The sequence below is a fragment of the Lagenorhynchus albirostris genome, chromosome 13 (genome assembly GCF_949774975.1).
Source record: "Lagenorhynchus albirostris chromosome 13, mLagAlb1.1, whole genome shotgun sequence".
NCBI lineage: Eukaryota > Metazoa > Chordata > Mammalia > Artiodactyla > Delphinidae > Lagenorhynchus > Lagenorhynchus albirostris.
In genome coordinates this window covers 50,989,079-51,014,137 of record NC_083107.1, presented here as the reverse complement: position 1 = coordinate 51,014,137, position 25,059 = coordinate 50,989,079, and the positions used below count along the sequence as shown (strand labels likewise).

General features: G+C 39.7%; 1 protein-coding gene across 1 annotated transcript in view; it reads right to left on the bottom strand.

The window, feature by feature from the left end:
- Positions 1-25,059, bottom strand: part of STPG4 (sperm-tail PG-rich repeat containing 4) — a 38,216-nt gene extending 13,157 nt beyond the window's left edge. The window contains 6 exon segments of the mRNA XM_060168958.1: positions 7,742-7,796; positions 8,585-8,649; positions 21,755-22,012; positions 23,153-23,209; positions 24,854-24,940; positions 25,039-25,059. Coding sequence (XP_060024941.1) covers positions 7,742-7,796; positions 8,585-8,649; positions 21,755-22,012; positions 23,153-23,209; positions 24,854-24,940; positions 25,039-25,059 — 543 coding nt within the window.

Below are 25,059 nucleotides of genomic sequence, written 5' to 3'. Positions count from 1 at the left end.
AAGCACGGGCTCTAGGCACGCGGGCTTCAGTAGTTGTGGCATGCAGGCTCAGTAGTTGTGGCTCACGGGCTCTAGAGTACAGGCTCAGTAGTTGTGGCACACGGGCTTAGCTGCTCCACAGCATGTGGAAGCTTCCCAGACCAGGGTTTGAACCCACGTCCCCTGCACTGGCAGGCAGATTCTTAACCACTGTGCCACCTGGGAAGTCCCCCGGTACTCTCTTGATTGCCGGTGGAGATATATAAATTAATGTACTACTTGTTTAAACAGATCAAGAACCTGTACATAATCTCTACTCTAGTAAATCCTATTTGTGATGATCTATAAAAAATGATTCCCAAGTTTAGAAAAGACTTTATGCGTTGTCTTAGTCTTTTGATCTATGTATTCAGCACCATTGTCCTTGCATAACAAAGCTGTGAATGTAGACAGAATTTGTCATAGCACAAAAGAATTCTCCAAAGAGCTGACCACTAATAAAAGTATATCCTATTCAAATATCCCTCCCTGCTTAACACTAGCATCTACCACCGCAGACAGGTGAGGTTCTTTGTGAGTCAGTTTCTCTCCCTCATTAAATATTCAACAACACACTGCAAATAAAATGCAAATCCACTTCACATGAAAATGCAAATTTTACCAAATAATGCAAGATTTCGTGAAGTTGATGTAAGTAATGAAGCGCCTAAATCACAGGAACAGTCTTTGATTGACCAGTGAGGTTCCAGCAAAGTTAGATCAGCTAAAAAGAAAGAAGAAAAGCTGGACAAGGATTGTGACATTATTGGCACTCCAGTAAAGAATGATTTACAATATCAAAGAAGACACCCTTGGGAAAACTGATGAACCTTCAAGTATTTTTTTCTAAAATTTGTTCTTTATGATTTCATTAGAATGTCAAATATGAAATGAAGGATGTCACTATGCTATCATAAAATACTGTCAGAAAAAATAAACTAAAATCAACACAATTTCCTTTTTTAATATGATTTAGTACATAGTTGCAGTTATATTTTCATGATTTTTCGTTTAACTTTTTTTAATTGAAGTATGATTTATTTACAATGTGTTAATTTTTGCTGTACAGCCAAGCGATTCAGTTATATATACATATATACATACTTTCAAAAATTATTTTCCATTATGGTTTATCACAGGATATTGAATATAGTTCCCTGTGCTCTACAGTAGGACCTTGTTGTTTATCCATTTTATATATATAATAGTTTGCATCTGCTAACCCCAAACTCTCAATCCATCCTGCCCCTACCGCCCCCCTCCTTGGCAACCACAAGCCTGTTCTCTATGTCTGTGAGTCTGTTTCTGTTTCATAGATAGGTTCATTTAGTTTAACTCTTTTTCAGTAAAGTTCAATAACTTTATTGATTACTCTGATATTTTGATTCCATTTAAAGTAGGTTCACCTTAATAGGTCTTTTTTGTGGGTTAAGTTATACTTAGATAATGAAGACTCCTGTATAAGGAATAATTGAAAACGAGGTTAATCATCAACAGGAGAATGGGTGAATAAACTGAGATGTGATAACTTGATTATTTACCCAGTAAAAAGAAAGTTTAACAGGATTTCTAATAACATGAAAGTGGTACACACGCTAATTGAAAAAAAGGATATAAAATTGTAGTGTACCATAATCACAAGTATGTTTTTAAAACTGCACAGAAAAAAAGGGAGAAAATTACTTAACATTATTGGCTGCTTATGAGTAATAGGAAATTTTAAAAATATAATTTTCTATATTTTCCAAATTTTATTCACTCATTTTTATTCTAACTTAAATTTTTAAATATATTTTTACTTAAATTTTAAGATATTTTATTCACTTTATAGATAAAAATCGTTTTAAAAATCAACTGGAACCAAAAGCCTTATAATGAAAAACAGAAGTCTTTGGTCTCATCCCTCTCCAATTTCATTCCCTAATGGGTTTTGTTTTTAAGAGTGTATAACAGGCAGCACAGGATGGTGAACACAGTTCGTTCACTGAAATGATACTATTCTGATTCTTTTAGGCAACTAGCACTCTTAGAAACATCTTTTCCACATATGTCTTAGGCACACATGTCTGAGCAGGCTCTAGAGAGCCTAAGACAGCTATTTTTAACTCTTAGTTGTTCTTCTGGAAGTTATTTCCTTATCACTAAATAATATGTTCATATTGTTATTCTTTAATTTATATTTTAGAAATTATCTCTTGGTGATGTCCTGGAATAAATGAAGATATGGCTCTCTTGCTCTATCCACTATTTCTCCCTCCCCATCCACTCAAAATAGCATTTTAAATCACTCACCAATGTTTACTAAATAAATATTATTCCTTGCAGAGTCAAGTTATATAATATGATTTCTTGTCTTGCACCGTCTTTTGTTTTACCTGGAGTTAATTAGTGCCTTGTTTTTTCACTTGCACACTTTGCTATACATACTTTCTTAAATTTTCCCATCACATCAGCTGTTTTTGAGTCCCTTCTTCCTTAGAAACATTCCTTCTGGAGTTCTTTTGTTTCTTTCTCAAATGTGGATTGGTTTCTCTCTCAGCCTGCTGTACAGTGGTCCACTGGGGACATCTTTTAACTACTTTGCCAAATTGGATCCACTTTCTCCTGGATCCCATCCCTTACTCTTTCTGGATTACTCCTTTGTTTTGCTGTATTTTATCACCAATGGCATCTTTAAAAAGGGTATCTTGGAGGTAATTCTTATGAAGTTTTACATGTTTGAAAATGTCCTTTAGGAATTTAGGATTAACATATATACACTATAAAATAGATATATAAAATAGATAACCAATACTGTATAGCACAGAAAACTATACTCAATATCTTATAATAACCTACAATGGAAAACAATCTGAAAAATATATATATGTATATATATGTGTGTATGTATAACTGAATCACTTTGCTGTACCCCTGAAACTAATACAACATAGTAAATAAACTATACTTCAATAAAAAATTTTTTAGGGCTTCCCTGGTGGCGCAGTGGTTAAGAATCCGCCTGCCAATGCAGGGGACGCGGATTTGAGCCCTGGTCCAGGAAGATCCCACGTGCGGCGGAGCAACTAAGCCCGTGCGCCACAACTACTGAGCCTGCGCTCTAGAGCCCACAAGCCACAACTACTGAAGCCCACGTGCCTAGAGCCCGTGCTCCACAACAAGAGAAGCCACCGCATTGAGAAGCCCGCGCACCGCAACGAAGAGTAGCCCCCGCTCCCTGCAACTAGGGAAAGCCCGCACGCAGCAATGGAGACCCAACGCAGCCAAAATATTAAATAAATAAATAAATTTATTTATTAAAATAAAAAGTTAAAAAAAGAAAAGAAAAGCCAGTGTAGCAAGGCTCTCAGCAGGAGCCTAAGCTGCGGCCCTCCATCGTAAGGATCTTCGATGATCAAGGCCCAGTAGGCGGGCTGGCATGTGGGCCTCGCAGGAGACAGAACTCATCCCACTGCAAACGGGGTCAAGCAGGCCAACCCGGCCCCATGAATAAGCCTCAGTCATCAGTGGGGAGTCGTGACTCCAGAGACGGTACAATGTCTGCCACTTGGATTTGACCCCAGATCAGCTCTACACATCTAAAGACATTAAGCAAGTCACTTGGTCAAGCTCACTCACGGTGCAGCTCAGGTTCTGAGTCACCATAGACTGGGTCTAAGTCCTGGCTCTACCTTGGGCCACTGCCTTCCATTTCCTAAACTATCAAAGAGAGATGATAAATAGCACCCTCCCCACACTGCAGTAAGGATGAAATGATATGGGGTACGTCAGTCACTGGGCACTGTGCCTGGCACCAGAAAACCAGTGAATGATGGTCACCACCATCATCAAAACTGACCCCAGCAGAACAGTTAAGTTTCTTCTAGTTCTAAGAGTCCTTGACAGTTCTATGACTATGACATTAATATCTAGAACAAGGAAACTGAATGATAAAAGTGATCAAATCAGTTTCCAGATAAAGGCCTAAGGATTAATGCATTTATCTCCGGAAGGTCTGGGATGATGTCCTCCTAGCAAGCATCATTTCTTCACCACACTCACACTGCGTGCCACCATCTCCTACCGTTGGGATCAAAGCCATTTGCTCTGTGCCGTTTACAAGTTTGTGGATCTAACAAACCCGCAAGTCTGCTCCGGGAGTGTGTGTTTAGGACAGAAATGAATCACATCCCTGAGCTATTTCTTTGTCTTGGAACATTTTCCATGAAAGTATTCTTTTCATTTGGTTGAAGGACAAGATGCTTCAAATTGTGAATCACTTTTATTTATAAAATGGGATGAATGAGGTGACATCAATGAAAACGGCAGAATAAGGATGTCCGAAAAACTTCTCCTCCGTAAAGCAACGAGAACAAAGGCAAAAGCTGTCAGAATCAACTGCTTTGTGCTATTTCACGTACCAGGCTGCTCATCCTTCAGGATGCCTAACCTGAACTAAAACCAAATTAATTTTAACTGAGTCCGTCTACTAGTAGTAAATAAATCATTATTAACTCATGGCATTCATTTAACGCATGCATTTCAAAGGAAATACAGTATCAGCCAGTGGGGGGAAAAAAAACTGATGTCTTGACTACTTGCTGCCAAAGCGAACTGAACACATGCATTTATCTCCATTCCTCCCCGATCAAATAAAAAAGGCACAACTATCTCCCCCCAGACATATACACCTGTACACACACACACACAACCAAGCGAAGAGACAACAGCCAACAGAGATCATGTGTTTGGGGAAGATGTGAAACGGTGTGGAGGAGTGGTCCCTGAGGTAGCAGCGTGGAGAATGCTAAAGCCCAGTGTGTGGAGACGGCCTGCTGATGAGAAGCAGGCTGATTTGCTCCACAGAATCCAAGAACAGCTCAGAAATTTCAGGCTTTAGACACCTGTGAGGTGGAGGTGAGGGTAAGGCTGAAAGCAGGAAGATTGACTGAGTGTCTTTTCCCCAGGTCCCTACCTACCTACTCCCAGCAGTCAGGTAGCTACCCTTCCCTCATCCCTGTAGGAGACGGAGGTTTTCATTTCCAGGGAGACTGAGCCAGAGATCTGGACCCAGGAGCCCCAGGCACTGTTAGGACAGGGGCTTTTACTGAAAACAGGAATTAAGAGAACTTCTAGACATAGGCAGGCACATGCCAACAGGCACATGAAAAGATGTTCAGCATCGCTGCAAATCAAAACTACAATGAGGTATCACCTCACACTGGTAGGAATGACCATGATCAAAAAGTCTACAAATAGGGCTTCCCTGGTGGCACAGTGGTTGGGAGTCTGCCTGCTAATGCAGGGGACACGGGTTCGAGCCCTGGTCTGGGAGGATCCCACATGCTGCGGAGCAACTGGGCCCATGAGCCACAATTACTGAGTCTACGCGCCTGGAGCCTGTGCTCTGCAAAAGGAGAGGCTGCGACAGTGAGAGGCCCACGCACCGCAATGAAGAGTGGCCCCCGCTTGCCACAACGAGAGAAAGCCCTCGCACAGAAACGAAGACCAACACAGCCATAAATAAATAAATAAAATTTTTTTTAAAAAGTCTACAAATAACAAATGCTGGAGAGGATGTGGAGAAAAGGGAATCCTCCTACACCGTTGGTAGGAATGTAAATTTGTGCAGCCACTATGGAGAACAGTATGGAGGTTCCTTAAAAAACTAAAAATAGAGTTACCATACCATCCAGCAACCTCATCTCTGAGCACATACCTGGAAAACATGAAAACTCTAATTTGAAAAGATACATGCACCCCAATTTTCATAGCAGCACTATTTACAACAGGCAAACATGGAGACAACTCAAATGCCCATCAACAGATGAATGGACAAAGTAGATGTGGTATGTATATATACAATGGAATATTACTCAGCCATAAAAAAGAATGAAATATTGCCATGTGCAGCAACATGGATGGACCTAGAGATTATCATACTAAGTGAAGTCAGAAAGAGAAAGACAAATACCATATGATATCACTCACATGTAGAATCTTAAAAATAATGCAAGGGAATCTATATACAAAACAGGAATAGACATAGAAAACAAACTTATGGTTACCATAGGTGGAGGGGAGGATAAAGTAGGAGTATGGGATTAATAGATATAAACTACTACACATAAAACAGATAAGCAACAAGGATTTACTGTATAGCACAGGGACTATATGCAATATCTTGTAATAGCCTGTAACTGAAAATAATCTGAAAAAAAAATATATATATATATATATAAAAAACAGAATCACTTTGCTGTATACCTGAAACTAACAAAATATTGTAAATCAACTATACTTCAATTAAAAAAGAGAGAGAGAACTTCTGCACAATGAATGGTGAGACACCACCACCCCAGCACAGCCCGTTCCCCCACTCAGTAACCAGAACATGGCAACCAGCTGATAGCCTAGGCAGGAGGCTGAGGAGTCATTCTGAAGCAACTGAGAAGTTCAAAAGAGAAAGCCTAACAGATACAAACATTTATGAGCTACAGAGAGGAAAAGCCAGTCCTCATCTTATCAGTCTACTGTGAAATCCACCTGGAAATAATCCCCACCTGTATTAGTTTCCTGTGGCTGCTATAACAAATTACCAGAAAGTTGGTGGCTTAAAACAACAGAATTTTACTCTCTCATAGTCCTAGAGGCCAGAAGTCCCAAATCAATGTCACTGAGCTAAAATCAAGGTGTCGAGAGGCCTGTGGTCCCTCTGGAGGCTGTTAGAATCCATTCCCTTCCTCTTCCAGCTTCTGGTGGTGCCGCCTTCCTTGGCTTTTGGCCGCATCACTCAAATCTCCACCTCCCTGGTCACATTGCTTTCTCCTCCTTTCTTAAATTTCCCTCTGCCTCTGTTTTATAAGGACATTTGTGATTGCATTTAGGGCCCACTGGATAATCCGGGATAATTTTTCCATCTCAAGATACCTAACATACTCACATCTGCAAAGTTTTTGCCATCTGGTAACATTTATAGGTTCTGGGCATTAGGACGTGGGAACATCTTTGTGGTCTATTATTTAGCCCACCACACCACCCACATACAGAGGTTTTCAATTAGCTTTTTAGTTTCTCACACTTAAGTATTAGTGAAATAAAAATTTTTTCACCTTTACTGGATATCTGAATTTCTTATTTTATGAATTGTCTATTCACTGCCTTCATCTGTTTTACTTTTCTATTGGTGTTTTTCCTATAAATCATCAAGAGAATTTCAGATAAGGCCATTAACCATTTATCTGCCATGTATGTTGAAAATACTTTTCCTAATTCACATTTGCCTATTAATAACTTTGTTTACAGTTTGTTCCCTGATGTACAAAAAATTCAAAATGCTATGTAATCAAATCTAAGACTTCTTTTCCTTTGCAATTCATCCACTGCTGTTATCTCAGAAATCAGCCTTATCCTAAAATTAGATATATGCTAATATATTTTCTCCTGGTTTTATAGTCTCAAAAGTATTTAATTCCGGCTTCCCTGGTGGCGCAGTGGTTGAGAGTCCGCCTGCCGATGCAGGGGATACGGGTTCGTGCCCCGGTTCGGGAAGATCCCACATGCCGCGGAGCGGCTGGGCCCTTGAGCCATGGCCGCTGAGCCTGCGCGTCCGGAGCCTGGGCTCCGCAACAGGAGAGGCCACAACAATGAGAGGCCCGCGTAACGCAAAAAAAAAAAAAAAGGAATCATGGCATATTTTAAACATCAAATTCATCATGAGTTAATTGTCTACCAACATACTTACAGGAGTGAAGCAGCCTGTTGGAAACCTTTGAACTGTAGAACGAAATACAAAGCTCCTATATTAAAAAAACAAAAAAAGATATGATCTTCTAAATTTATTTTTTTTTAATGTGAGGATCTTTAACATATTCCCTGTCTCTCATTAAATATTTTAAAATGCTAATCTGGGGACTTCCCTGGTGGCACAGTGGATAGGACTCTGTGCTCCCAGTGCAGGGGGCCCAGGTTCGATCCCTGGTCAGGGAACTAGATCCCACATGCATGCCACAACTAAAAGTTCACATACCACAACAAGGAGCCCACGTGTTACAACTAACAAGCTCGCCAGTCGCAACTAAGGAGCCTACCTGCTGCAACTAAGGAGCCCATGTGCTGCAACTGAGGAGCCGGCAAGCCGCAACTAAGACCCAGTGCAACCAAATAAATAAATAATAAATATTTTTTAAAATGCTAATCTAATATGATGGGCATAAATGAGGTTTAAAAGTCATTAGTGTTGGGACTTCCCTGGTGGTGCAGTGGTTAAGAATCCATCTGCCAGTGCAGGGGACACAGGTTAGATCCCTGGTCCTGGAATATCACACATGCCGCAGAGCAACTAAGCCTGAGCACCACAACTATTGAAGCCCGTGTGCCCTAGAGCCCACGCACCACAACTACTGAGCCCATGCGCCTAGAGCCCAGGCTCCACAAGAGAAGCCACAGCAATGAGAAGCCCATGCACAGCAACGAAGACCCAACGCAGCCAAAAAAAAAAAAAAAGTCATTAGTGTTGGTGGTTAAGCATGTAAATAGAAAGGCATGAGTGAAATTAGTAAAAGCAATTTAATAAGTATATAATTACCTGGAAGCATGCTTGGGAACTGGTGCAGGAATTAGCTCGTATTGTCCTGGCGAAAGCTGAACTGACTACACAGAATGGACAAGGACACCAATAATAGATTAATACAGGTCTCAAACTCACTTTATTATCTATCATTCATAATCCTTTATTTTATTACCATACAACATTATATAATTTATTTTCTATTTTGAGAGTGGAAAAGGTACACTTTCAAAGGTAGAGTTTCAAAACACTCAACAGCTATTCACTTTTCATGGTGAATATTATGACAGTATGCCTACAGTGGTATGGAGAAAAATGCTGTACAATTAATCATATTTTAAATGTACTAGATTCAACAAACCCAACTGATCACCAATTAGTGAGCCTGCTCTGTTGGTAAAGAACTGTGCTAGGTATGGTGGGGAATACAGGAGTGTTCTCATAATACATAAACAATGCTAATATAAAACACTATAATCGACACTAAAAAAAAGATTGGAGATGTCGGGGATAGGGAGAGATTAACCCAACTGGGTGACCAACAGCTAACATCACATACTCAATGGTGAAAAGCTAAAAGCTTTTCCTCTAAGGTCAGGAACAGGACAAGGGTGCCTATGTCTCCATTCCTATTCAACATAGTACTGGAAGTCCTAGCCAGAGTAATTAGGCAAGAAGAAGAAATAAAAGGCAACCAAATTGGAAAGGAAGAAGTAAAACTGTCCCTGTTTGCAAATGACATAATCTTATATATAAAAAACTCTAAAGACTCCACCAAAAAACTGTTTGAACTAATAAGGAAATTCAGTAAAGTTGCAGGATACAAAAACAACATACAAAAATCAGTTGAGTTCCTATACACTAACAATGAAGTATCTGAAAAAGAAATTAAGAAAACAGTCTCACTTACAATAAATAGCATCAAAACATAAAATACTTAGGAATAAATTTAACTAAGGAGATGGAAGATCTGTACACTGAAAACTATAAGACACTGATGAAAGAAACTGAAGAAGACACAAATAAATGGAAAGATATCCCATGTTTATGGATTAGAAGAATTAATATTGTTAAAATATCCATATTATCCAAAGCAATCTACAGATTCAGTGCAATCCCTATCAAAATCCCAGTAGCATTTTTTCAAAGATATAGAAGAAACAATCCTAAATTCAGTATGGAACCACAAACAGCCCCAGATAGTCAAAGCAATCTTGAGAAAGAAGAACAAAGCTGGAGGGATCACACTTCCTGATTTCAAACTATATTGCAGAGCTACAGTAATCAAAACAGTATGATACCAGAATAAAAACAGACACATAGACTAATGGAACAAAATAGAGAGCCCAGAAATAAATCCACACAGAAACAGTCAACTAATCTTTGACAAGGGCACCAAGAATACACAATAGGGAAAGGATAGTCCCTTCAATAAATGGTACTGGGGAGACTGGATATCCACATTCAAGAGAACAAAACTAAACCCTATTTCATGCACAAATACTAACTCAAAATGATTGAATACTTAAACATAACATATGAAATGATAAAACACCTAAAAGAAAACATATAGAAAAATCTCCTTGACATTGGTCTCGGCAATGATTTTTTTAGATATGACACCAAAAGTACAGGCAACAAAAGCAAAAATAAACAAGTGGGACTACATCAAAGTATAGCCAAGGAAACAATCAATAAAATGCAAAGACAACCTAAGGAATGGGAGAAAATATTTGCAAACCATATATCTGATAAGGTGTTAACATCCAAAATATATAAGGAACTCATACAACTCAATAGCAAAAAGACAAGTAATCAAATTTAAAAATGGGCAAAAGACCTGAAGAGACATTTTTCCATAGAAGACATACAAATGACCAACAAGTACATGGAAAGGTGCTCAACATCACTAATCATCAGGGAAATGAAAATCAAAACCACAATGAGATATCACCTCACATCAGTTAGAATGGCTATTATCAAAAAGACAAGAAATAACTAGTGTTGGTGAGGATGTGGAGAAAAGGGAACCCTTGTGCACTTTGGTGGGAATATAAAATTGTATAGCCATTATGGAAAACAGTATGGAGGTTCCTCAAAAAATAAAAACAGAACTACCATATGATCTAGCAATCCCACTTCTGGGTATATATCTGAAGGAAACAAAATCAATATTTGGAAGAGATACCTGCAGTCCCATGTTCACTGCAGCATTATTCACAATAACCGAGCTATGGAAATAACCTAGGTGCCCATCCATGGATGAATGGATAATGAAAATGTGATATATATTCCCTTAATGCATATACTATATTGGAATGTTGTTCGGCCATAAAAAAGAAGGAAAGCCTACCATTTGCAACAACATGGATGAACCCGGAGAACATTATGCCAAGTTGAATAAGCCAGAGAAAGACAAATACCATTTTGTAACACTTATATGTGCAATCTAGAAGGGTTGTACTCATAGAAACAGAGAGTAAAATGGTGGTTCCCAGATTGGCAGGTGGTGGAAATGGGGAGATGTTGGTCAAAAGGTACAAACTTTATTATAAGATGAATAAGTTCTGGAGATAGAATGTACAGCATGGTGACTACAGCTAATAATACTGTATTGTATACTTGAAAATTGCTAAGAGAGATCTTATGTGCTTTATGGCTTTGTTTTCTTGTTTTTCTTTTAATCATTTGGCTGCGTTGCATGGCATGTGGGATGTTAGTTCCACAACCAGGGATCGAACCCACACAGTAGAAGTGTGGAGTCTTAATCACTGGACTGTCAGGGAAGTCCCCATTCTTATGTGCTCTTATCACACACACATACCCACACACAAAATGGTAACTGTGTGAGGTGATAGATGTGCTAATTAACTTGATTGTGGTAATCATTTCACAATATGTGTGTGTGTTTGTGTATATATATATATATATATATATATATATATATATATACACATACATACATACATACATATATATAAAACAAATCATCATGTTGTACACCTTAAATATATTCGGTTTTATTTGTCAATTACACCTCAATAAAGCTGGGGGAAATAATTAAATAAATAAATCCAACTGGGGGATCCAAAGATGGTAAAGACAGTGAGATTTGAGTGGGGTTTTAAGGAAGGTAAGACTTCCTTGAGGGAGGCAAGAGAGGGATTCTAAGAAGGAGGAACACTGTAGAATCCTTCCATTTTGGGAAGGATTCTTCCCAGGATTCGGTAATATAACTCCTCCCTGCCAGCTCCTTGAACATAGGAAGTTCTGGAGGTCCGGTCAGTCTTCCCCTGGCTTCTCATTCTCTTTCCTTCCCTCCCTCCCTTCCTTCACACATCCCACTCTCTGTGCTTACCAGTTCCTGACACTCCCTTATTTCCCTTACCTCAGGGCTAATATCCACAGACCCAAGGATAGTGGAGCCACCCAGGTAGTTTGCAATGTTTCACAACGGGCAGAGAGACAGTCTCTTCTATGGTGGATTTTTCAGTCCATTAGAAATCCTACCAGGATACTCATAAGATGAATGCAGCCAAAAGACTGTCAGGTACAATATTTTTAGGTACTACTGGTGGAAATTTCATCCAGTGTGTCTTCTTCTTTGAGAAATGGTCTCTTGCTTCGCGTGGAAGTATCAGTGACTCACCACCCAGACATCTTTATGGTCTGAGAAATAGACAGCATTGGACTCTCTCAAAAAGATGCATGCCTAATGGTACCAATGATGTTGTTCTTACCAGCATCCTGTAATTTTCATCAGCTCCAGAAACTATGTGAGTCCCAGTCCCTGAGATGTCTTCTGTATCCGTCTTTCAGATTCACTTTCATTTACCATTCTCTTCACAAAGTTACTTGTGACAATCACTGCTCTGCCTTGCAGTTGCTCTATGAGAGTTCATCCTCAAATAATACCTGCTAAATGAGCCAACTTTGAGCACCATTTTTTTTTTCTTTTTTTTTGAGGTACGGGGGCCTCTCACTGTTGTGGCCTCTCCCGTTGTGGAGCACAGGCTCCAGACGCGCAGGCTCAGTGGCCATGGCTCACGGGCCCAGCCGCTCCGCGGTATGTGGGATCCTCCCGGACCGGGGCACGAACCCGTGTCCCCTGCATCGGCAGGCGGACTCTCAACCACTGCGCCACCAGGGAAGCCCATGAGCACCATTTTTGTTTTCATTTAATTGCATGATGAATTGTTCCATCTTATCTATGCTTTGCTCTTCATTATTCTAACACTTAAGTGTTCGGTTCCCTGAAGTATTACCTGCCAGCCCCCTCCTAGGCACAAAATTTCTCTCTGTTGACACCTCGCTCAATGAAAAACCATCCTGTTGAAAATTCATTCTTTCAACCATTATTTTACCATGGAGCACTTTGCAAATAACCATGTCTTCAGAGATACTTGATCACAGCTATGAACACAGCTAACAAAAACCAATGAACCGGTTAGATTTTCTCAACCGTCATCTCCCAATCAGCTGTTCAAGGATGTCTTTTGAACACATTGAAATGGATCCTTGGATTCATTCTCTGAGTTAATAGAGGTGCCACTCCATCCTGCCTACCTCCTTTTGACCTAAAACAGATACTGGGAGGTGGGGAGGGGTGGGCAGAATCACCACATTTGTTTCTTTTCACATAAGTTTCATCTTCTAAGACAATGCTGAAGCTAACCTAGACAGAAGTTTGAGGCAATTTTAAATTTTGTTTAATTGTGCTTTTCATTGAAATGTCTCTAGCCTAGGAAGTGAATAAGTTTTAAAATGGAAAATGAAAAGAAATAATAGCAAAAATATTAGTTGGAAAATTTTTTGATTTCTACAAATGAACATGAATGAAAAGACTATTACTTGCACACTGAAAACAAGTCAAATCTATAGAAAGAAAAAAAAATTAAAGGTAAGTCTCTTTGCCCCCTACCTAACCTCTGCTTCCTTAATGGAAACCACTGTTAATGATTGCATAAGTATCACCCAAGAAAACAAGTATGCATTTAACATCGTATATATATTTATTTTTAGTTTTACAAATGGGATTATGCTATAAATACTGGTCTGTTCCTTGAGTTTTTTCATTTAATAATATATCTTGGAGGTGCTGCCATACCAACACAGATAGATATACCTCATTATTTTTAATGGTAGCACAGCATTGTATGGTTGTAGCATTATATAACTAGCCCTCTAGTTAGATAAATTTATGAACAATGCTGCAGTATTTTATATAAATATCTCACTGTACTTTCATAAGACTATTTGTAGGAACTATTGAGCTTGTGCGCCTCAAGGAGAGAGCCTGTGTGCCACAAACTATAGAGCCCAGGTGTGCCTGGAGCCGGTGCACCACAACTAGAGAGAGAAAAAAAAACCCACGCCACAACTAGAGAGAAGACGACACACCACAACTAGAGAAGCCCGCCCGCAGCAGCGAAAGATCCCGCATGCTGCAACTAAGACCTGACGCAGCCAAAAAAATAAAGAAATTAAATAAATAAAATTAATATATTTTTTAAAAAGACCATTTTTAGGGTAAAGTCCTCACAGTGGAATGGTCCCTATGTGCATTTAAAATATGAACAAGAATCGTCAAACCACCCTCCAAAATACTTGCAACAATTTGTATGCATACAGAATATCTCTTTCTGTACTCCCTTTGCCAGTATAATGGGTATCATCCAACTTAAATTGTTGATCATCTGACAGGCAAAAAATTGTGTCTACCTGCTTTTGTTCTTTTGTAATTATTTAATAATTAGTGGAAGCCAAGCATCACTTGATGTTTTTTAGCAACTGGTATATCTCTTTGTGAATTGCTAGCTCGTATCATTTGTTCATTTTTATTTGCATTTCTCTGATCATTAGAATGTTGAACATCTTTTCATGTGTCTGCTGGTCATCTGTATGTCTTCTTTGGAAAAATGTCTATTCAGGTCTTCTGCCATTTTTAATTGTCTTGGTTTTGGGTTTTTTTTTTTTATATTGAGTTGTGTGAACTATTTATCTATTTTGTATACTAACACCTTCCTTATTGGTTATATCATTTGCAAATATTTTCTCCCACTTAGTAGGTTGTCTTTTCATTTTGTTGACGGTTTCCTTTGCTGTGCAAAAGCTTTTAAATTTAATTAGGTCCCATTTGTTTATTTTTGCTTTAGTTTCCTTTGCCTTAGGAGACATATCCAAAAAAATTGCAGCAATTTATGTCAGAGTGTTCTGCCTATGTTTTGTTCTAGAAGTTTTATGGTTTCTGGTCTTACATTTAGGTCTTTAATCCGTTGAGCTTATTTTTGTATATGATGTGGGAAAATGTTCTAATTTCATTCTTTCAGATGTAGCTGCCCAGTTTTCCCAGCAGCACTTACTGACGAGACAGTCTTTTCTCCATTGTATATTCTTGCCTCCTTTGTCATAGCTTAACTGACCATAAGTGCATGGGTTTGCTTCTGGGCTCTCTATTCTGTTCCATTAATCTATGTGTCTGTTTTTGTGCCAATACCATGCTGTTTTGCTCACTACAGCTTTGTAGTATAGTCTGAAGTCAGGGAGAGTCATAATTCCAGCTTTGTTCTTTTATCTCAAGATTACTTTGGCTATTCAGGGTCTTCTGTGGTTCCATATAAATTTTAAGATTATTTGTTCTAGTTACATGAAAAATGTCATGGGTATTTTCATAGGGATTACATTAAATCTGTAGATTTCTTTGGGAAGTATGGACGTTTTAACCATACTAACTCTTCCAAGCCATGAATGTGAAATATCTTTCCATCTCTTTGTATCACTTTCAATTTTGTTTCATCAGTATTTTATAGTTTTCAGAGTATAGGCCTTTCACCTCCTTGGTTAAGTTTATTCCTAGGTATTTTATTATTTTTGCTGTGATTTTAACTGAGATTGTCTTCTTGCTTTCTCTTTCATTATTAGAGTATAGAAAAGCAACAGATTTCTGTATATTAATCTTGTACCCTGCAACTTCACCAAATTCATTTATTAGTTCTAATAGTTTTTTTTGATGCCTCTGCTCATTTTTAAACCAGAATGTCCACTTCAACTGCATTATAAGAGAGCATGACTCATTTTTACCCTTTGATGCAAGAGTGTTGAAGCCATGCAGTTAGTGGTCAGTGTTTCTTGAAACTCCCTTGCAGCTTCACTACCTGATAGCACTTTACTCTTCTGCATTGGCTGACCTTGGCCAGTACTGACTCATTGCCTACAGACTGGGGCAGAGTCACTCTCTTCTCCTCGCCCTGTTCATTGTAGGGAAACTCTGGCACTGACTTATTTGACTTTGGGTTGTTCTGAAACTCCCCTACCATGTTGATTTCAAGCTCAGGCTTTAAACTTTCCCATTTAAATCACTGGATCCAGGTTTCCAGTTGAAAACATAAACAGTGCATTTTAAATGGTCCTGGACTTATACTCTGCAAGGTGGAGTGGCACTAGGGCACAATTTTTCTGTGGGGCATTTTTGGCAATGCATATCAAAAGACTTAGCCATCTACATGCCCGTTCCTCAACAACTCCACTCTCTGACTAAAAGCAGGAAATGACTGAATATGCAGTATTAGTATTAGGTTATGTCCTTACAGTAGAATACTATGCAGCTATTTAAAATGATGTAGAGAATACATGATGGTATGGAAAAGATTCACAATATACTTCCAAGGGAAAAAAAGAGTTCTGCTTTCTGCTAATGGCAGGCTAGGTTATTTGGATGATGAAACTTCCCACTGCAGACAACTACTAGAAATGAGAGTTGAAATATTAAAAATAGACAAGAGCTTTTAAAAAGATATGAAATGGATGACAATAAGGAATATAAACCCCCCCAAACCAAGAGATAGCAAGAAACCAGACAGGCAAATGGCCCAGTTTTGCTCAGAGGATGTATGCTGGTCCAGACTAAACTCAGCAGAGGAACAGAGCTGGGTTTGAGTGAACTTCAGAGCCCTAGAAGGATCCAGAGGCCAAAGCCTGGACCATCAATGTCACTGATTTAATGGAAGTCCTACCAACAGGAGTTGGAGGCCCTAAAAGGGGACTTCCTGAAAGCAAACCTACCACCTCACCCCAATGCTAGGGACTGCAAAAAGAGTTGTCTTGGTGCTAAGGAGAATTGGGAGAGGGGGAAGAAACACATCCTTGAGAGACTGTAACCGTGGGCTGGTTCCTTTCATGGATTCAGTCCAAATGCCCATCACTAGAGTGATCCAAGAATACATAAGCAGTGTATTCAAGTGGCACCAAACTGGTAGCTCCCCTAAGTATTAGCAGAACCAAAAGCAAACCTTCTCTGAAGGAAAAAGGCTTTCATCTTAGGGAATTCATGAAAACAACCTTTCAGGGGGAACGAGCAACACACAGTCAAAGATAATCACACATCCAAGGAACCAAAATGAGTAAGGCCAAGTCAGATTTCAGAAATGTAAGCAATCATTAATTCATTCATGCATTCAACAAATATTAACCATCAGACACTGTTCTAGAGGCAAAGATGTAGCAGTGAACAAAGTGGGTAAGTATTCATGTCCTCATGAAGCTTCACTCTCACGGAAGGAGGCAGAAAACAAATAATAAATGCAAAGTGCAAATAAATTATATAGTATACTGAGGGCTCTAGGTGCTATGGAAACCATGAAAGAGCAGGGTAGGAAGGTCAGAAGTGTCAGGTGGCCAATTTAAATGAGGCTCATTGAGAAGGTGACACTTGAACAAAAACTTGAAGGAGAGGGGATAAGCCATGCAGATGTCTGGGATAAGAGCATATGAAGGAACACGCAGTGCAAAGACCCTGAGGTCAGAGTGGGAGTAGCAAATTCAAGAAGCAGCCAGGATGAAGCCAGTGGGGCAGGATGAGAGTGAGGGGTGACACAAGAGATGAGGTCACAAATGAAGCCTATCCACCATCAACCTGTTGGCCCTGAAAACAGCCACTCAGAGATCACACCGACTATCACAAAGCTGAACCCGGAGGTTCTCAATCAGGAGTGTTTTTTTGGTTTTTGGTTCCCCCCTTCTTCAGGGGACACTTGGACAATGTCTGGAGACAGTTTCAGTTGTTACAACGGGGAGGGGGGGATTGCTAATTGGCATCTAATTATCCTGAAATGCTGCTAAACATCCTACAAAGCACAGAACCGCCTCCTACCACAGAGAATTATCCTGACCCAAGAGTCAGTAGTGCCAAGGGTGAGAAACCCTAAATTTCGACATAAAATGGAGAAGTCAAAAAGGCAGTTGGATATACAAGTCTGGAGTTCAACAGAGAAGGCTGGGCAGAGATATACATTCGGAAATTATAAACAAATAACTGGTGTTCAAAGCCTTGAGACTGAATCAGATCAGCGGAGAGTGAGTGTAGATGGGGAAGAGGTGTTGTGTGCCTGGCGTTCCAACAGGAAGAGGGCAGGGAAGAGGGGCTGAACCGGCCAAAAGGCTGAGAAGAGGAAAACAAGAATGAGGATTGAGGAGGAGGTGTCAGGGGTTTGGAAAGAGGGGAGATGTGAGAGAAAGCTACCCTGGAGAATGGGAGAGTAAACAGACTAGGGAAGTCCATTCTGGGCCCACAGGAGGTGAAGAATTTAAAATGAGACTAGTCATTTGGTTACACAGATGCAGGTTCAAAGTTCGAAGAGAGATTTGACCAGGGTTGTGGCTTTGCCAAACAAGTAAGATGAGCCATCAGGGGCCAGGGAATTGAGGGCGTGTGCAGGGAATAACTCTAATGATTAACTTAAGCTTTGAAAGGAAGGAAAGCACTAAAAGTTGAGAGGCAATGAAAGGTGGTAGTATAAGCAGATAAGGTAGAGAGTCCCCAGAGAAAGAGAACGAGGCATGGCTTTCCTGACATAAGAGAAGCCATTTTTGGCCTAAGCCATTTTGTGATCTAAGCCTGGCCTCGATAATTAATGATCTTAAGGGAAGTGAGGAAGTGAAGGAACAAAGGAAAAACAGTCAAGGAACAACAGGTCAGCAATAAAACAGAGTCCCAGGTCCTCCTCAAGGGATATACGTAACAATTGGATACGCGTCTTTGAGTTCTGCAGGAACTAAGGCCTCCACCCAGGTGGAGGATAGAAGGATGATGCTGACCCTCCTGACTTCAATCAACTAAAGCTTGAACTCTATCGACCTTTGCCCTGATCCTACGCTGAATTCTCCTCTGCTCAAGCCCCCTCATGAATATGCATGTACCTTTAGCTTTAGACTTCTCCAATTTTGCTGTTGGGGAGACACTGCTTTGGGAAAGATACCTGTTTTCTCCTAACTCGCTGCAAGTAATAAATCCATCCTCCTCCCTCTCTTTGGCTTAGTTGTATCTTTTGGTTCGACACCCACCAGGAGGCAAACTCATTTTTTGGGCAACAGTGAGATCAATGGATTGTAGACTGGGTGAGAACAGAAAAATTGTTGAGGTTGGGATACCAGAGTGGGTAAGGCAGAAGATCAGGGGACAGTGATCAGAGTGGGATGCATGTAACTGAAATTAGGAGGGTAGAAATGATTGGTGTTGAAAAAAATTTAAGGAGTGAGGGCTGAAGTGCAGGAGAGTTCAAGGAACTGAGAAGCCAGATTGTTGGAAAATCATCATCTACGCGTGTACTGAAATTATGACAGGAGTAGTGGAAAAGAGTGACAGGGTGCAAAGGGAGCTAAAATCATCCAGAAATAAGGTGGAGTAACACAGGGGTTACTGGGATGACTGCAACACTGGGAAAAAGCAGGTCATAAAATTATATAATGGAGAGAAAAGTCCCACTTCTGTACATATATTCTAAAATAAAAACATTATTTCTCTAATAAGAAAAAATTACTGTAAAAGTTGTAGGTCTATATCAAATACTCTTTGGAAAGAGCCAGATATAGATGAGTATGCACACATGCACATTCAAATGTGAATATATCTATGCACATATGATTCTTTGATATAGATTCTCCTCTTGAGTTACATGCTTCAGAATAAAGGTGTTAAAAATAGTAAAAACTTTCTTACAAATGAAGGACAGCACTAACAAGGTATAATGTGAATATTCTATTAAAAATCATGACGCTTGAGAATGCTGTTCTATCTTAATAAATAATAATGTATACTGTATCTACCTCAAATTCCAATTATTATTTTACTGAGTTCTGCTATTAAAAAAACAGAATTATGAATTTTTTTCTCCTCCTTCACTTCATACACTTTAATGCAAGCAGGATCATATGCCTAGATGCAAAAGATAGAACTATAAAGTTTCTAGAAGAAAGCAAAGGAGAATATGTGTACAGCCTTAGAGTAGGCAGGGATTTCTTTTATTTTTTAAATTAATTTTTATTGGAGTATAGTTGCTTTACCAGAATTATGAATTTTATTGGTCACTAAACAGGGTTACATCTGAATAGCTCTTCTCTCGTGAATATATTATTATATGCCTTTGAAACAGAAAATTAGGAAAACATTTAATTCTTCCAGTTTCTGGAGCTCAAGCCTTTGTGGGAGGTAGGGAGAGAGAGGAGAAAGAAAGGAAAGAAACAGGAAAAGTATGTTTTCAGAAGGTTTTTATCCATCCCTCTGGGTAAGCCACACTCTTTTGGTCTTTTAAAGCTTTAAATTTTGCCTAATACCAACCATCTATGTTTTCTCCTTTCAGCAGTGGGCCTGGGCCTACCCTTAGAAACCTCTAAAAGCCAGAAGAGAGGAAGCAGAAGAGAAGTAAATGGCGAGGGAGGCTAACGAAGAATGATTTTGTATTGGAGGCGGCCAGAACAATTTCACACGTTGCCTGCTTACCTGACACCAAGTCATAAAAGTCTGATTTAGTGTTTGTATTCAGCCACTGAACTGAACGGGATAAGATTTATCCCATGAACGTTTATCATCCTGTCCTGTCTCAAAGCTATAATTTGCAAAGCTGCAGGAAGGGTTCACGGTTGGATACAACATGTGCTCATCCTGCTGAAGATTCCTTGTCCACCCTACTAACCATACCCCTTCCATTTAATTCAACCTCCTGTGGCAATGCATCTTCTCAGGTTATCACCATATTATTCTGATAAGGTGGTGAAGACTGATACTATTATTAGCTCCTTTATAAATGGGAGATATTAAGGCCCAAAGTCCCAAATAACAAAGTCCAAGTCCCAACTCTGGCCCTTGGGCAGGCCCCAGACAGTGCTCTGCCCCTCCCGTGAAATGCCTCCCTTGGATTCCACCCCCTGAAACCCTGCCCCTCATTCAAGGCCAGAGGCGCAAGGTAGACTGGGAAAAGCACCAAATTGGGGCTCAGAAGCTCTCTGTTAAAAGTACTGCCTCCACTCTTTATTAGCTATGTGCCTCAGAACCAGTTACTTCATCTCTATTCACTGCAGTTTTCTCATCTGCAAAATGGGGATTAACATCCGTTTTGCCTATCTCGTCACAGAATGCCTGTGACGAACTACTAGGAGAATATATGTGGAAGCTCACAGCAAACCGTTAAGAGTCACACGAATGTCATATGTTATCCAAGGTCCAGCTTGAGTCCTACTCAATCCAGGGAGCCTTCCAGACTTTCAATCCCACCCCCTGGCATTTCCTCTTACACTATTTATCTCAGTACTTGATCTATGGGCTCTTGTGTTGTTATTTAAATATTTCCAAGTCAGGAACATCTTCCCTCAGAAGAATCTAGCCCAGGGCTATAAGCAAGCAGTTCTCTGTATTCTCAATGTGACGCGTGAACTGGTGGAGCTGAGAGTACACCCTGACCCTCCTGGTACCAGGGTGCTCATTTCTACAAGAAATTCTTGCAAATGCTTCCCTATGGTGTATAGTTATACTCACGCTCTAATAAGAGGACTACTGACTGAAAGGCAAAGTTTTCTCTTTAAAAGAAGAGGGCATACCATATCAATGCTTGAAGAGACCAGAAGCATGGGCCCATCACAGATAAGACCCCAAGTCAGAGGAATCCTGCCAACAGTTCCCAGCGAGGGAAAAAAAATTTCCCCATGCACTCACTTTAGGTTGAGGAGGTCTCACAGGGATACACCTTGGTGGATATATTTGCAAATGAGACAGCCCTTTGCTTGATTTCTGGATGAAATAAGGCATTCTACAGGTTTTCAGTTTCTCCTGGGGAAGATACACTCTAAGTATAGAGAATATTTTCCTCAGGGCCTCTTGGTAGCTTTCCCATACAAAGCCAGCTGCTAGTAGTGCTTTACCTGATCTCTGTAAACCAGCGTGCTGGGGTTTGACCGAGGTTTGTCTTTAAACGAGTAGGTGGCCACGTGCTTCTTTAACAAGTCCAAGGAGTCAGGAGGCATGTACTGGGGAAGGTCATTTAGTACCAGATCGTTTCTTTGCAGAAGAGGTGGTTTTTTCCTTCCTTCATTTTTAAAACTGCATGTTGCTATCACTGGATTTGATAGAGATTCTTCAATAAAAGTTTTCAAGTGGTAAGTGCCAGGATTAGGAGTGTTCTGTGGAGAATTGACATCATTTTTAAAGTCAGTGTGTAAACTGGTTAACATCTCTTAAAGCATCATTCTTGCAAAGGTCACTCCTAAGTAGCATTTCTCTTTGTTTTACAGTTTAATAAGATTCTATCAAATAGAGTCAACACTCCCGCCAGAACAATATTTCAAGACAATCACGATGATTTCCTTTCTGAGACAATTGCTAAATTATAGCAAATGGGTTACGGCCATAGCTGAAGTTTTAACTTTTTAAAAAGCAGCTTCAGAGATACTTAAACTTGAGATTCAATTTGACTGTAAATGTCAGGCCTCTCATGAGACCCCTCAGGATAAGCTTCGTGACTAAACAGAAGTTATCCTACTTCTTCTTAGTGGATACCACGTGTTTCTTTCTAGCCCTCAAGTGGGAAGCTAAAGGATAATAACACGAGACTGAGGATGAATTGGCAGAACACATGGCCTAATTAGTCCCATAAGAGGTTTGGTACTTTCAAATCACAGCCACAGTATGGCTGAATGGCCAGACCTGACAGTTTAGTTGCTGCTGCTTTTGTGGCCATCTTCCCACTGAGCACTCAGCTCAGTTCTACCATTAAAATTAGTTCAATTCCAAGGAGGCTTTAGCTCCTGAGGCCCCTCTGTTATAGAAAGGTGTGAACAGAAAATATTTCTGCCATATAGAAACAATGTATCTTGAGAGGCAGATCTTCCAGTCATCTTTCTTTTGTATATTACCGTCTTGTTTTCATACACTGATCATGTTAACAAAAGTTATCATAGACTCTTACTTTTTATCTAAGTAAGGTAACAACCAAAATCAAACACATTTCCAGAATGCATGCTTTTTCTTCCTTGTGTAATCTCACCAAGGTCATAAACTAGGTTGACTTTATCAAGATATCCTGTAAAACACCTGGATTCCTAGAGTTTTTACTTCCAAGCTTTTACTGCATTCAAAATTTAAAGTTAGTTTCTCAGTCATATGCTGATACTAAAATTATAAATATGAAATAAGGCCCATGTAGATTTGAACAACCATTGTTTTCTTAAAATTAAGTATTAGTGACTTAATCAGGTTAGACTGATTATAATACTAATAAGAATGAGAATACTTTGAATAGGAAAGGATGAAAATATACATACTCTTAATGTTATTCTCCACCATCCTTCTCTTTCAAAAGATGACTTCTGGCTTGGTTTCTATTAATAAACATAAAATGTGCTTATTCATTTTAGAAGTGATCCCTGGAAGTTAAATATCACTTATAAAACATGTACTTGAAGAAATGGATACCAGTGCCAAACTGGTCAGCCTGAATTAAAGTAAAAGCTACATAATGATAAATTTTGCCTGTAATATTTCCTTAAATTACTATTTTATGATCTTAATTGCTTTTTAAACAACTAAATTCCCTTTGGGTAAATTAGAGTAATAAACATCCCCATCTCACAGAGATGTCTTGAGAATAATTAGAGGTGACAAAATTTGGTGCTCTTAGGAAGAAAAGAGTTGTATGAACCCAAAATTGTGTTAGTATAATTGTTATTAAGATTTATGGCTCAGGGAGCTCAAGGTAAAAATGTATAGTCATCAGATTAATGGGATATTGGGATACAAATTCCTGGCGATATGGCAAATGTTGAACACTGCCATTTGCTGGATTTACATATGCTATGACTTGGGCTTGAACTCCAGCTCGGCCACTGGCTAGGAGCACTAGGTAAGTTAACCCTCATGAACCTCAGCTTCCTCTTAGGAATACAAAAAAAGGCACCAGGCCTGGCATGAAAATAAGGCATTGTAAAACCTGTACCCACAACCAGGGCTCAGTAAGTGGCAGCTTTTATTTTTAACATCTCATCTGTCAAGTTAAGAAGCAGATTATTTTGATATTCTTCAGTTTCCAAGGACGCTCTTGTCTTCCATAGTTACACCCACTCATTATCCCATATTTGTTTCAGCTTCACTGTCAACAGAACACGGTTGTTTAGTTTTTTCCTTTTGTGCTATTTGCAGTAGGTAAAAATCATTAAAATATTGAGTTCTACTTTCATTTAGAATACTTTTGTTATTACTATGAAATATAGATTATCTCAAGCAACAAGGCATTAAAAATAATAAACAATCTAATCAGTCAACAGATAAAATTAATTATTCCTGTCTAGCAACTTATAGCCACTTACAAGTACCCTTGGGCTTTAGTTTTACTATGAAATATAGGCATTTCTCTAAAAAAGCATTGTTTCATACGCACTGCTAAGTCTGAATTTCTTCCTATACATTCCCTTTATTAGATTTATGTTGAATCTTCTCTGTTGCACAAATATAGTCACAGAAATCAAACTTTTTCAGGCAGGTCGAGACAGGTCTCCACCTCTACCTAGGACCAAGGAAATAAGGTGGGAAGAAGGGAGAAGTAAACATGATACATCTAAAGGAAGGTAATGGGCAGCTGCCGTTTTGTTTTGCCCAAGACAGGTGATCTCAACTTCCCCTATCTCCCACTTCCAATTCACTTCAGGGGTGAATCACTTTACACAAGACGGGCTAGACATCCCTTGCCCAAATTTATTTGAAAACTAAACAATGATACTTTCAAATATTTTATAAATACTAAAGTAGGAAGCAGGGCAAAAACGTGTCCAATAGACTAAGGAAGGACAAACGCATTCTCTCGGCAGAGGGGAAAATGAAAGAAATCTAATTACCCTATTAAAACAGTTGTCCAGTGCAATTAGCAGCAGGTAAGGGGTGGGGGGGAACAACACAGAAAACAAAGGGCGAATGTGAAGGATAAGGGAGAGCGAGGGAAGAGGAGAGCAAACGAAGTGGCACTCAAATACCGATCGGGAAGAAAGGACCGCAGGCGCCGACGTGAAGGTAGGGAGAAGCGGAGTGGCGCCAGAGCCCGGGCTTAGAGAGAGGTGGGACTTGGGGCGGAGCTCGGTGAGGGGAACTTTGTTGTGGAGGTGGGAGGGCAGGGAAGGAAGGCGGTACCGAGGCCGCCCCGCCTCCCTTCTTCCCTTACTGCGGCAGAGGCGATGGCCAT